The 13,145-nt window shown below is 38.1% G+C and overlaps 1 protein-coding gene across 3 annotated transcripts; it reads left to right on the top strand.

Moving 5' to 3' along the window:
- Positions 1-1,669: 1,669 nt before the first annotated feature.
- On the top strand, positions 1,670-12,674 carry LOC131319939 (serine/threonine-protein kinase TIO). Of its 3 annotated transcripts, XM_058350401.1 has the most exons (24): positions 1,670-1,743; positions 2,266-2,311; positions 2,396-2,521; positions 2,635-2,709; positions 3,121-3,213; positions 3,373-3,447; positions 3,616-3,708; positions 4,093-4,156; positions 4,270-4,354; positions 4,447-4,519; positions 4,595-4,663; positions 4,763-4,843; positions 4,920-5,022; positions 5,102-5,254; positions 5,773-5,911; positions 6,203-6,374; positions 6,856-6,954; positions 7,036-7,584; positions 8,132-9,283; positions 9,716-9,949; positions 10,920-11,063; positions 11,235-11,315; positions 11,453-11,641; positions 12,171-12,674. In XM_058350401.1, exons 3-24 carry the CDS (start codon positions 2,432-2,434, stop codon positions 12,414-12,416), a joined length of 4,059 nt encoding a protein of 1,352 aa, XP_058206384.1. In that variant the 5' UTR covers positions 1,670-1,743; positions 2,266-2,311; positions 2,396-2,431; the 3' UTR covers positions 12,417-12,674. The 3 variants fall into 3 exon arrangements, with proteins under 3 accessions (XP_058206384.1, XP_058206385.1, XP_058206386.1); XM_058350402.1 differs by lacking the exon at positions 3,616-3,708; XM_058350403.1 differs by lacking the exons at positions 1,670-1,743; positions 2,266-2,311; positions 2,396-2,521; ... (2 more) ...; positions 3,373-3,447; positions 4,093-4,156 and having other exon boundaries at positions 3,634-3,708.
- Positions 12,675-13,145: the final 471 nt, after the last annotated feature.

Genomic DNA, 13,145 nt, shown 5'->3' with positions numbered 1-13,145 from the left:
GGCTTCTTTTGGAATGCCAAACGCGTCTATTTGGTTAGGAAAATGCCCCAACAACTTAATGTTCGGAACTGTGAGCTGCCCAGTATCAAATGCGAGATTCTTCGATCCATATTTGTAAGTTGAAAAGGTTTCTAATACCGAAAGGATTGCAATCCATCAATGCAAATGTTGGCAAGTATGACTCGTAGCACATCCTATGGACAAACAATCTAGTCGCTACATCCAGTTGGCCTTTCGCTGTCACAATAATATAAGGAACTTTGATGTGAAATTTTTATTGGACCAACCTTCCGAACATTGTTTCCTTTTTGCAATAATCAATAATCTCTATAATAAAATACATACTCTTTGCAATAAGTCTTCCCGTTTCACCATCAGCAATACAATTTATAGTGGTTCCTCCTTGTTTGTATTCAACATGTCTGATCACCAAACTTTTTTCGGCGGCTGCAACGCGTAGAATTGATTGATCTAGTACACCAGAACAAAACAACACAAGCTGTTTACAACTGTGTTACCTGCCTGATTTTAAGGCTCCAAAACAACACAATAGTAAGTCAGTGTTATTGGGAAACTATTGACACTTAAACTAGTTTTGATCAAACTAATCTCAATCTTATGTTGGGGGTGCAAGGGTGAGTTAAAGTTTAGTTTATAAGAGTAATTGGAGTGAAGGATGAGGATTGTATGCAAGGATGAAGGATTTGTATTGAGTACAACTTTTACATATATATATATATATATATATACACATGATTTTTGATTGACACAAAATTGCTAGACTTATCCTCTAGTTATATATACTACCTCATGGATGGTTCCAGTCCATTAATATTTTCTACAAGATATTAACCTTGGAATATTTTAGATTCAAAGATATTTTTTACGTAAGTTTCTAGATTTTCATATTTGATATTATAAGTATGCTTCTTCTTCCTCTCTTGAAGTGTTAAATATTTTTTAAGTCTCTAGAATCTACTCCATCTTGGACTTTATTTCGTTGGCCTTCTCTTGTATTTGGGTTCTTAAACATTGGACTCCTCTTTGGGTTTAATTTCTTATATGAACTTTTTTCAACTTTGATATATATTTTTATATTTTTTCGATTGCTCTAGTCAAGATGGAAAATATGGTGCAAAAAAAATGACCAAAATCTTGTAAAGATAAGAGAGAACAACCAAAATGACTATGCCAAAAAGCCCTTGAAAAGTTAGGCCAAACTCCAAACAATAGTATATAAAAAAAAGTAAGGGGCAACAATATTTTATCTAGGCTAAATAACTTTAAGCCACTAAATATGAAGTAAATCAAAAAAACTACAACAACAATTCAAAGTCCGAACAAAACCCTATAAAACCGGAAAAAATTATTAAACCATTAAGGTTGCGTTCTGGTAACTTAACTTATTTCTTTGTTTTGTGTTTTATTCGTTTTTTTTGAATTTTTATTAGATTGCATGATATTTTTTGAATTAATCATTCATCTCGACGAAAGAAAATATTTTGAGTGCATTTATAAGAAACTGAAGTGCAAAATTTATAAAATATTGAAGTGCAAAAATCATTTGGGTTGATATTGTTGTTAAATCAGAAGTCATGGGATGTGAAGCAAAGAACGTATAATTTTAGGGCACTAATTTGTAACACCAACTAAATTCTAGGAACTTCTATGTAATTGTCGCAGTATATATTCAGTTTCTATCCGTTCAGCATCAGAAGCCGCCCAAAATTTTAAATCGATCAGGTCCGCCCCCCCCCCCCCCTCTCTCTCTCTCTCTCATCGTCCATGTCTCTCTGTGTGCTGTTTTTCATCGGTAATTTAGATGCTTAAACATAGAATGTTTGTAATCTAGTAAATAAAATCTCCGATCCACACATCAGGAGTGAATCGCTTTAGAGCAACAGTTGACGCAGAGAATTTCTAGGTTTCTGCCAGGGCCGGCCCTGATGTTTGACTTACAATGCTCCTAATTTCCTACGGTAGCAGTGTCTACGCGTTTTTTGCAGTGAGGGCACGTAGCAGTCGTTTGACTATTTTTACCAGCTAATGATAGGTTTACAATCGAGTCGAACTAGCTTAATAAACAACTAGCAGAACAAACTAGGTCGTTGTGCTTATAATGGTTTTTCTACTGGAGTCGAACTAGCTTAAGCTTAATAAACAACTAGCAGAACAACCTAGGTCGTTGCGCTTATACTGGTTTTTCTACTGGACACAATTCAGTACTTGTCTCCAATTTATTCAAATCTGATTATTTCTTTTCAGGAATCTGAAGGAAAAAACAGACTGAAGATTCAGAAGAACAACCTAGGTTGTTGTGCTTATAATGGTTTTTCTACTGGACACAATTCAGCACTTGTCTCCAATTTATTCAAATTTGATTATCTCTTTTCAGGAATCTGAAGGAAAAAACTGACTGAAGATTCAGAAGATGGGTGTGGAAAATTACCATGTAATTGAGCTTGTGGGTGAAGGTTCTTTCGGGAAAGTATACAAGGGAAGACGAAAGTACACTGGCCAGGTGTGCTATGCACTTTTAATATCCACTGATAGTTGTATACTTGTATTAGCTTTGAACTTTGAAGGTAACTTCACGTTTCTAATGGTGACAGTTCTATTTTGCATTTGTTTCAGACCGTTGCGATGAAATTCATCCTTAAACATGGTAAAAGTGAGAAGGACATTCATAATTTGAGACAGGAAATTGAGGTAACTTCGGCAATTTGTAGCATTGGGTCCATAAAAGTCGTGTTATGAACACAGTATCCTTTTATATTGATGATATACGTATTGATGTAATGTTGATGCAAAAAGTTACGGGTAGAATAGTTTCTCTTCTGGCGGGGCAGCGGGCTATCTATTGACAACTGAAATTTGGACGGTCTAATTCGTAGAAAATTTAATATCAAAAGAAGTTGGTTCTCGAAATCAATGCGGTCATGTCTTCTTTCTTTTACTTTCTATTTAGAAAAAATAGCTCATGCCTCATGGCGTGCGGTATATATATAGGATCTATCTTTTTCATGCCTTGACTGTAGTAGTTGTTATGAGATCGATATTTATAACTGACGCAACAAAGTTAATAATTTCTTGTTCATGCTGTTTGCAAAAAATCTGCAGATTCTGAGAAAGTTGAAGCATCCAAATATAATTGAAATGCTGGACTCTTTTGAAAGCCCACAAGAGTTTTGTGTTGTCACCGAATTCGCTCAAGTAATTACTGCTTCTCTCTTTGGGGCAAATTCATGTGTACTGTATAGCACGTTACTTACTCATAACTTAGGACTGTTGGCTGCCAAAGATATTAAATATTAATAAATAGCTCATACTGTTAAGATGCATGGGTGGTTCATAATTTTCATCAATATGTAGGGTGAACTATTTGAGATTCTTGAGGACGATAAGTGCTTGCCTGAAGAACAAGTTCAGGCTATTGCAAAACAGTTGGTACTTTATTCTTCTGTCGTTTTATTTGCTTTTTTTTTTTTGTCTCTCCAGATGTTATTGTTTGGTTGAAAATCAATAGTTGGTTCCCTCTTGTAGTTCGTGATTTCATGATTTCATAACACACGTACTTTTGCTTAATTTTTACTTTTGTCTTTTCAAAAATTTCAGGTGCGAGCATTGCATTATTTGCACTCCAACCGGATAATCCATCGTGATATGAAGCCACAAAATATTCTCATTGGCGCTGGTTCTGTTGTAAAGGTGGTCTCAATGATAATGCAAATTTGTTTTTATGTTTCAGCTCACATCTCAATTTGGTTTAAAGTGTAGTTTCATTAGGGTTCTCATGTTAACATTTTGAAACTCTATCCTTACTTCTGGGAGTATTCATAGTTAGCGCCACTGTAGTTTGAGTATATTGAGCGATATATAAGTCTAGGGATATGAAGCTTATGTACCAAAACTTAACTAATCTAAAACTTCAAAACAAATATCATGAGCTTCTTCTTGGTACTGGTTTATCACGTGTGGATTATTCTTGTCCAATATCTTTGCCTATTTATTTTTGGTGATATTTAATCTTGCATATGGTATCCTTGTGAAAGGTACTCAACATAATATTCTATCCTTTGTTTCTTGACACAGCTTTGTGATTTTGGCTTTGCGCGTGCTATGTCATCAAATACTGTGGTTCTCAGATCCATAAAAGGTTAGTAAGGAAGTTTTGGTGATGCTTACAAAGTCCCAATTGAAGGGAAAGCTTGTTATCCTTTACTAACAGTTTTGGTCATGGCGTATCGCTATTGCGTGTAAAATTTTCAGGGACTCCTTTATATATGGCTCCGGAGCTTGTACGGGAACAACCATATAACCACACTGCTGATCTATGGTCCCTTGGAGTCATTTTGTATGTGTACTTTACCTGGTTTCCATCTTTTCTTGCCTCCTTTTGTTTGTTTGTCATCGTGAATGTTATCTAGCTGATCTTGGCATGGTCAGGTATGAACTATTTGTTGGCCAGCCTCCATTCTACACTAATTCAGTTTATGCACTCATCCGGCACATCATTAAGGTAAATGTGAATCTGCATAAATTTCTGAGATCTGAATTTATGGACATTGAGAGGCAAGTTGGTTTTCCATTCCAGGATCCAGTAAAATATCCCGACAACATGAGTCCAAATTTCAAAAGCTTCCTTAGAGGTTTGCTTAATAAGGTAGTACATTGTTAATCTTCTGTCCTTATTGAATGCCTACTTGTAACCTTTTCTTGAAGCAGTTGGTTATCTAGCTAATCTATTGATTCATGGGTATAGGAACCACAAAACAGACTGACTTGGCCTTCTCTTCTACAACACCCGTTTGTTAAAGAAACTTTGGAGGAACTGGAAGCCAAGGTAAGGTTTGGAGAATGGTTGTCCCATGCTATACAATGGATAAATGATAATGCTTTAATATTCCATTTGTTTCCAGGAGATTAGTGCTGCAAGTGTTGCAGTTAGGGAACGTAATGGAGCTTGGAGAGGAGAAGGAAACACTTGTATGCCTGCTGGATTTGCTGGTGCAAGTCCTGATAGTAAGGCCTGCACTGTGTTTCACTTGTAACTAGAGTTCTAGTGAGTCTAACTCTAACCATCATTAGATACATTTTACAGGTAAAAACCAATCTCCAGTTGCTACTGGAAATGGTACTGGTCAGGGCCTCCAGGGTGATCCCGAATCAAATTATCCTGAAGTAGGGATGGAGAATTCTTCACCAAGAGAGGACTTCCCTGGGTTTACAGTTCCTGCTGATTTTGAGCCGTCAGGTCGCTTAATTGTCTAGATTGACCAAAGTTTTATTCTCCCCCCATATCTTTTGGTTCTTTTTTTTTCTGTGTGTTTATGTATTTCTGTCATATGGGGTTTGTTTACGACGTTATAAGTTCTTTAACCTCTTCAAGATCGTTCTTAAGCTCAATGCACCCTTTTTTTCTTTCACAATTCCTTTGAATGTGGCAATTTGCTCTTTGTATTTCGTTTGTAACCTTAGATTCGTGCCATATTTTACCTGAGCTGAGTGAACTTTGATCAGTTTTCTACCTTTAAAAAAAAAAGCCCGTGGACAGTTCTCTGTTGTGTTGTAGGCTTTCTGCTTAGGACATGAAGTCTTTTGGTTGAACTATTTGTTTGCATAGCCCATACCTCTTTCTATTTGCTTCTTTTTAGGGTGTTTTGATTCCTGATTTTAGTTGGCTTAATTTTCTGATCACTTGTTGGCTTAAGTAGTTACTATACTTTGGTACTGATCACAGAAAACTCATAGTCGCGGTATTTCTCTGTTCAGGTTGCCAGGCCTTGGACCGGTTGGAAAATAACTCCCGCACGGTCAAGGGGGCAAAACTAATTGGTCAAGATAATGAAGCATTATCTGTTATTTTGCTCCCATTAAAGAACTGGTGTGGAGGAGCAGAAAGTTCTTGCAGGTAAATCAGGTGCATGTATTAAAACAATATAAATTACGTTGATGCATTCCGTCTCTTGATCTGATGCTGAATCCAGAGATTATCAAAGATTGTTACTGTGGGTTTTTATGTTAGATAAATATCCAGGTGGTGAGTTTGGTCAGGGATGGATAATGTTGTACTACCATCACGTGTATGGTTTCAGTTGCAGCAAAATAGCTTAAGATTTCTTCTTTCAACTGTGCTCTTTGCATTACTGGAGGCCTATCCTTCTTTTATCTGCTGGTCTAATTTCTTCTTTTTATTTTCCAGGGATCAAGATATTCTTAGTTCAAACCAATCACTAAGGATCCTTTTGAACTTAATTGCAGCTGGCGCTATCAATTCCTCTGGAATACTTGATGAAATAATACATGAGCTTCTTGGGTTTACAGCTAACATAGTGAATTTTAAATCTCCTGATATTAATGACATACTTGCAAAGGTATATCCTTGTTAATTTTTAAGAAAGCTTTGCTTCCTGCGTTTGTTTACCATTTTGGCTGTAATGCTGTATTGCCTGGAGTACTGCTGTTGAAAGTTAGCTGAGATGTTCTCTGAAAATCACCATCTCTATTTTGCTTGAACCTCATCTATCTGTGGAAGTCTGAAAGCACATTGAAGCACATTTGCTACTTCAGTATTACACATCATGATTAGTACCAGTATTGGACCTAACTGAAATAACGAAAAATTGAGGAGTTAATTATGAGAGTTAGCATGGCAAATTTTCCCATATCACATTGTTTTCTTTGCCAGGCCTTCTATTTTACGGGATATTTCATTTTATTAATGGATATATTTTCAATTGCTAAAAGCCTGTGAATCCTTAACTCATAATGTTCAGATAACATTTTGTATTGTTGCTGACTACAAGCTGCAGTCTGTTGTTAATGGTGCTGACATGGTTAATCTTTCTGGTGTAGAGCTTCACAATCATTAAGAAGCTAGTCGATAATTCTGGAGGTTCTATGGGGAGTTCGTATCTTATGCATTGGATTGCTACTGTGCAACTGTTTTCACAGGTCTTTTTCTTGGTTTAGGAATTTTTTCTGTATCAGCTATCTAGGAACTTGCTTTTAGCTCTCATGATTCTGAATCTCTAGGTAGTTGGTAGCATTGATGATGCATCTGGAAGAGTTCTATGCGAGTCCATTGCTTGCATTGCTGTCATGTTATCTCGTGTAGCTCAGGGTCTCAAAGCATCTAGAGTGACCTTGGCTACTGAGGGGGTTTCTGCTCCTTCAACAGTGTCTGAAATTCTTCAACAAGTTTTGGACCATGCTAAAACATCAGGCATAGCAGACCTTTTGTGTTCGTGCTTAGCAATTTCAGGCTCAAGTCTTATGTCGGGCTCTTCGCATTTGTTACGTGCTGCGTGTGAAGCTTGCAGGGCTATTTGGTCACTGACACATGCATTTGAACTTCTTTCTATAAAAGGGGATGCTTATTTATTCCCCTTAAATTCTTTACGGAGTCATTCTTTGCACCGGCTGGATATTGGGGACCACAACCAAGGTTCACTGATCGGTATAGAATCAGAGGAAATTGTCGACGCAGTGACGAAAGCATTCCTCAAATCCAAAGCCACACAGGTTGCTATTTACTATTGTCTTCGCCATCGTCTTGAAACTGCCCAGTCTGCTGCTCTCCAGGTGCTTATTTCCTGCTTCATTTTTCTGATGTTTCTCTATTAAGTAGCCTACGTGATTGTTAATTGTGGGTTGAATCTGCTTGTGTAGAATTTTGTCGATTCAATAGTTTATTTGCAATTTGTATGGTTTATGGAGTTAAAATATGGTTGAAGCATTGTATTCCAATTTCTGCTATCAACGGATATAAGCTCCTCACTTGCAAATAGTAATAAATTAGCGGAAAGTATGTTTTAGTAATGTAGGCTTTTTTCCTGTTTTGTCCAAGATGTTGCAAACACACTGATATCAAACACACTGATATCATCAGTAGTTTCTAGTTGTCTGTATTTCTATTCCCTTGACACGCGTGTTTTCCACTCCCATGTTACCATTTATCCTCATAATAGTGCGTGCTTAGGCACCAAAGTGGACATTGTGTAATGCCATCTTATTGCATCTGTTAGCAGCGGATTATGATTTTGAAAGTCTTTGCATTTTGTTTGATGCTTATGTACAGTCTTTCACAACATCTCATTCATGAAGATAATGGAGCTTTATGGTGTTTCAGATCATGTTGAGGTGTTGCGTCCACAATGGAATTGTTTCTGGTGTTTTCTGTGGTCTACCAAGCTCTTTACCCATTACCACAGTTGTCAGTGGAGGAGGGGATGGTACAATTATTTCAGAGATTTTCGCTATACTGTCGTTTTGTGCTGCTTCTACAAATAAGGATCCACAAACTGAAGGCAATGCCAAGTCCAGGGTAGCCAATCCATCTGTCCTAGTTTTACACTCATGTCTGATACTTGCCACTGTTGCACAGGGTTTTAAGTCATCTGGAAGGAATTCTGCTCTTTTTATGCTTACTTCGTCTTCAAAAAAGCAGCTTTCTCGACTTTCTCTTCTTGCCCATCATTTTTCTTCAGATGATACGATGAAGACTTCCTTTCAGCTTCATTGTTCATCTTCTATGCTGGCTCTTGCATCTATTCTGTCCCTTGAAAGCGGAACTCCCTCCGAGTCTTCCCTATCAGAAGCAGCTTTATCTTTGATCCCCCGAACCGCCACGCTTTGTGACTACCTCAAGATTCTACCAGTTAATGAAAAGGGAGGAGAGCCTTCTCTAAATGGTATGCTCTCCTATTGGCATGGCCTTAGGGATGGTTGTGTTGGCTTGTTGGAATCTAGACTGAAGTGGGGAGGGCCATTAGCTGTTCAACAGTTGTGTGCCAGTGGCATTCCTCAGCTTCTAATTAATTTGTTGGCAAAGAGCCATTCCGATGCTTCTTCTCAGGGAATTGAGCGTGCGGTTGATTTTGTTGGGCTATCACCGGTTGGGGTTGTTTGGACAATTTCTTCAATATGTCAATGTCTTTCTGGTGGAGTTTCAACTTTTCGTCAGATTTTGGTTAGGAGTGAACACATCAAGTTCATCTCTGATTTGATATCTGACACACATCTCAAGCTTGTTCGATGCTGGACTGGGCCTGGTGGGGGGAACGATGGGATTAGAGATGTAACGAATGCTGTGATCGACCTCCTAGCATTTCCTTTTGTTGCAGTACAAAATTCTCCTGGCTTACCATCTGCCACTGCTTCAGTGAACAGTGGATTCCTTCTTAATATGGGTTCACCTGGGGGGAAAGTTTGCATGGAGGACAAGGACATGGTAAAAGCAATTGAGATAAACATGACAAAGTATATTCAGATCCTTCTGGAGGTCAGACCATTTGTTTCGTCCATTGTATTACTTTCTTTTGGTTCTTTCATATTAGGAGAAAGAAGGGTGTTTGCATTGACACTGCCAAAAATAGTGTTTTCCTTGCTGAATCATATGTAAGTGCAATTGCCATTGCATTATTAGTTCATATGCGTTTGGCTAGTTCTTTTACAAAATGGGTGTTATAGTGGAGAGCCTAGCAAGTTGTTATCTATCAACAAAAAGTTTATGCAGATTTCTCAAAGTTTGAACACTTCCTTTGGAGAATTCTGGTTTCCAGAACTGCAAGGGTAAAAGCATTTATTAAGTACATTTCGGATTTAACATGAACAAGAAAATTAGATGCTACGTGACTACGTCTTGCTACCGTTGCGCTGTTACATAGCCTATTCAGCTGCTCTGGTTTCTGCATTACTGATTCTAGAGTTACAGGTGGGAGTCCCTGGGATTATTCTTCGGTGCTTGGAACATATGGAGATAAAAGATGTGGCAAGGCCCATTGCATTTCTTGCTAAGATGACAGGCCATCGGCCCCTTGCAATTCAAGTTTTGGGCAAAGGCTTGTTGGATCCAGGCAGAGTGAGAAGGTTGCTGAGCAGGTCATGCCCTAGAGAGGTCATGATGGATTTTCTTATGATAGTCTCAGATCTAGCACGAATGGACAAGGTCAACTTCTAGCCCTTTTAAAATGGTTTCAGTACAAACGTCAAATTGGTCTAACGATAAATGAAGGGGTTGGGAATTTTCTATATCCCCTGGAGAAGCAATAGAGGCTTAATAGGAAAGGTCCATAGAAAGGTGTACAGCCTTCTACTAATCAGTTTATAGTGCCAGGAGGAGTAACTGGACACAGATATAAAAGTGTGCATTATGTAACTACCTCGATCAATGGAAGCAATTTTCTGTTTTGCTGTTGAGATTTAACCCATGCATTGTAACTTACCTGCACGATTCTGAAATGTGTTTTTCTAGTTCAGTTTACATCTTGGATCCTCAGTGCTCATGAAGCATTGAATTTTTTTTGTTTTTCTTACCCTTTGCATGTACAAACATAGACATCTATTCATATACCTGATAAATGTAGGAGTGCTGTTTGTGCATTTTAGTTTCACTGTGCACACTTATAAACACTAAAAAAGAGTTTCAGACCTGCATCTAGTTTGTCCTCTGAGAAGTAGATATTTGGCTAAATACCTTTACTTTTTTGTTACTGTTGGATTTGTCCCGCATCGGTTAATTATCTCCTCCAAAACTAGTATATGAGCCTGGGCGGCCTCTCCACTCTTAGCCAATTGGTTTGGAGTTGGATGCTTTAACATGGTATCAGAGCTAGATTTTCGGAGGCTTTTCTCCTTTGTTTGTGCCATAGTTGCACTCTGTTTCATTGTGATCCGTGTGTTATGGATCCTTTGTTTACCTCTCCACGTGCGAGTCGGGGGTCGCACGTGCGGAGGAGTGTTGGAATTTGTCCCACATCGGTTAATTATCTCCTCCAAAACTAGTATATGAGCCTGGGCGGCCTCTCCACTCTTAGCCAATTGGTTTGTAGTTGGATGCTTTAACAGTTACAATGCCAATTCATTGGATTTGAGGATGAAGAGACTGTACTTCCTTGCTAAACTATATGATTATGCAGGCTTTTTATGAATACATTAACGGGGCTGATATGTTGGAGTTCTTAAAGCACTTTCTTACCCATGAAGATCCCAATGTACGTGCAAAGGCATGTAGTGCTATAGGCAACATGTGTCGGCACAGTGCCTATTTCTACAGTTCACTGGTGAGTAGTGCATGATGGGCTGTTTTGTAACATTTAAAACCATGTTGAGTGTTCTTCCATTGCTATGATACTGGAACAAATTATAGACAAAGCTATTTTTTTTTCATTGTTTGAAGTTTCTCGGCGGCTAGAACAATTGGTGTTACCTTAATGTCCTGATTCTAATTGTAGGCAAACAATCAAATCATCAGTCTCCTTATCGATCGATGCGCAGATTCAGACAAACGTACGCGAAAATTTGCTTGTTTTGCTGTAAGATCCTTTCCACTTTTAAAGTCATGCATTTTACAATCTGTTGCTACAAAGTTTAACTACACCTTATTCAATGCTTTGAATGGTTAAGCATGTGGCATTCATCTTTGTAACATTTCCTGCCCCTTTTTTTCTAGATTGGCAATGCTGCCTACCACAATGACCTGCTATATGATGAGCTGAGGAGATCCATTTCTCAACTTGCAAATTTGTTGGTTTCAACTGAGGAAGACAAAACTAAAGCAAATGCAGCAGGTGCTTTAAGTAACCTGGTTCGTAATTCGAACAAGCTTTGTGACGATATTATCTCCAAAGGAGCCCTGCAGGTTTGTGGACATGCTTAATCTATGACTTGGATGCTATACTATGTGCTAGCTTTTCATTGTTGATTGCTTGTGCTTTGGCTAACAAAATGGTACTATCATGAAGTTTTAAAGCTATCTGAATAGATTGAATTCAGTGGAGCTGGATTCTGGAAGTGTTAAGTGTTTCTAAATCCTGTTAAATCACTACTAAAAGCCAATCTTTTTCTCCCGAATATACTTCATGGCTAGTGCAAAATCCTGCCTTCTGAATGTTTTTGAATTCTCTAAGCCAATTCTTTGTTGATTTTTGTCCACTGCAACACTTAATATCATGCATGTTTGCATCTTTACGCGTAGAAAACAAAGATTCTTACTCCATTTACAAAAGACTTTATAGTCAATCAATTTGTCCTCCCTTGCCCATGAGACGGGGATGAAAATGTAGATCCTTGGTAAAAGGTGAAACCATGTTCCAGCTTTACTTAGGTGAAACCATTTTATATGCAACTGCTGTATTGTGTGATTAACTGGGGAAACAAATACATCTCAGGCTTTACTGAAGTTGGTATCCGACTGTTCTGTGGTGGCCTTGAACCCAAGTAGGAAGGATGCTGTAAACGAGTCACCTTTAAAGATAGCTCTTTTTTCGTTGGCCAAGATGTGTGCGCATCCACGGTGCAGGGAATTTCTTCGCTCATCGGACCTTTTCCCGGTGATTGGAAGGCTGCGACAATCCCCAGAGTCAACTATCTCGAATTACGCTTCTGTAATAATGAGCAAAACTTCTGAAGCCTGAAATTGCTAATGGGAACGTAATTGACGCAGCAGATACAAATTCCATTCTCCCGAATTCCTCTCATTATCAATGATCGCGGTTTACTTTTGAAGAAGAGCAGAGTAAGGGGATTGTCTTTCAGTAGTTTGTGATGAAACTCCAACATTTGTTGGAGATTTTGTATTTCCAGGTAAAGTAAACTGCTCTATGTATATGTCGAAAGTTTTAATGGAAGAGCACAGCCTGAGATTGAATGTATTCTTTCCGTGAGAACATTCTCTCTACCATTGCATATAAATCTTCTTCTTGGGCGCCTCTGTTCAAAAAATAATTTGCACTGAAGTGGCCATGGCATTTGTAATTTGACTTGATTTAAAACTGTCTTTATCATCCCCGAATATAGTTAGGGTTCCCTACCATTTTCCACAAATCTAGGAACAAAGCACAACCCAAGTGGATACTCAAAGTTCTAAAAAAAGGATTTATCTGGGGGATTGAGATCCATGTAATCATCACAAGCATCTTGAATTCAGAATTTAGACCTACAATTTGAACTATATCACTTTTGAATTTTAAAGAATTTAGATGTTAAAGATTGCATGAGATGTTTTAACAAAAAGGCAAATGTTATGGTGTCAACCTGCCAGAAGGGACATCATAACACACTGGTTATACCTCTCAAAGGTTTTTTTATTATGCCTTTGAGTGGTTATGTTTTGTTATTTTCGTAATAATGACATAACAAGTGTC

Source organism: Rhododendron vialii, chromosome 3a (genome assembly GCF_030253575.1).
Source record: "Rhododendron vialii isolate Sample 1 chromosome 3a, ASM3025357v1".
In the NCBI taxonomy this organism is placed as follows: domain Eukaryota; kingdom Viridiplantae; phylum Streptophyta; class Magnoliopsida; order Ericales; family Ericaceae; genus Rhododendron; species Rhododendron vialii.
This window is presented reverse-complemented; position numbering and strand designations above follow the sequence as displayed.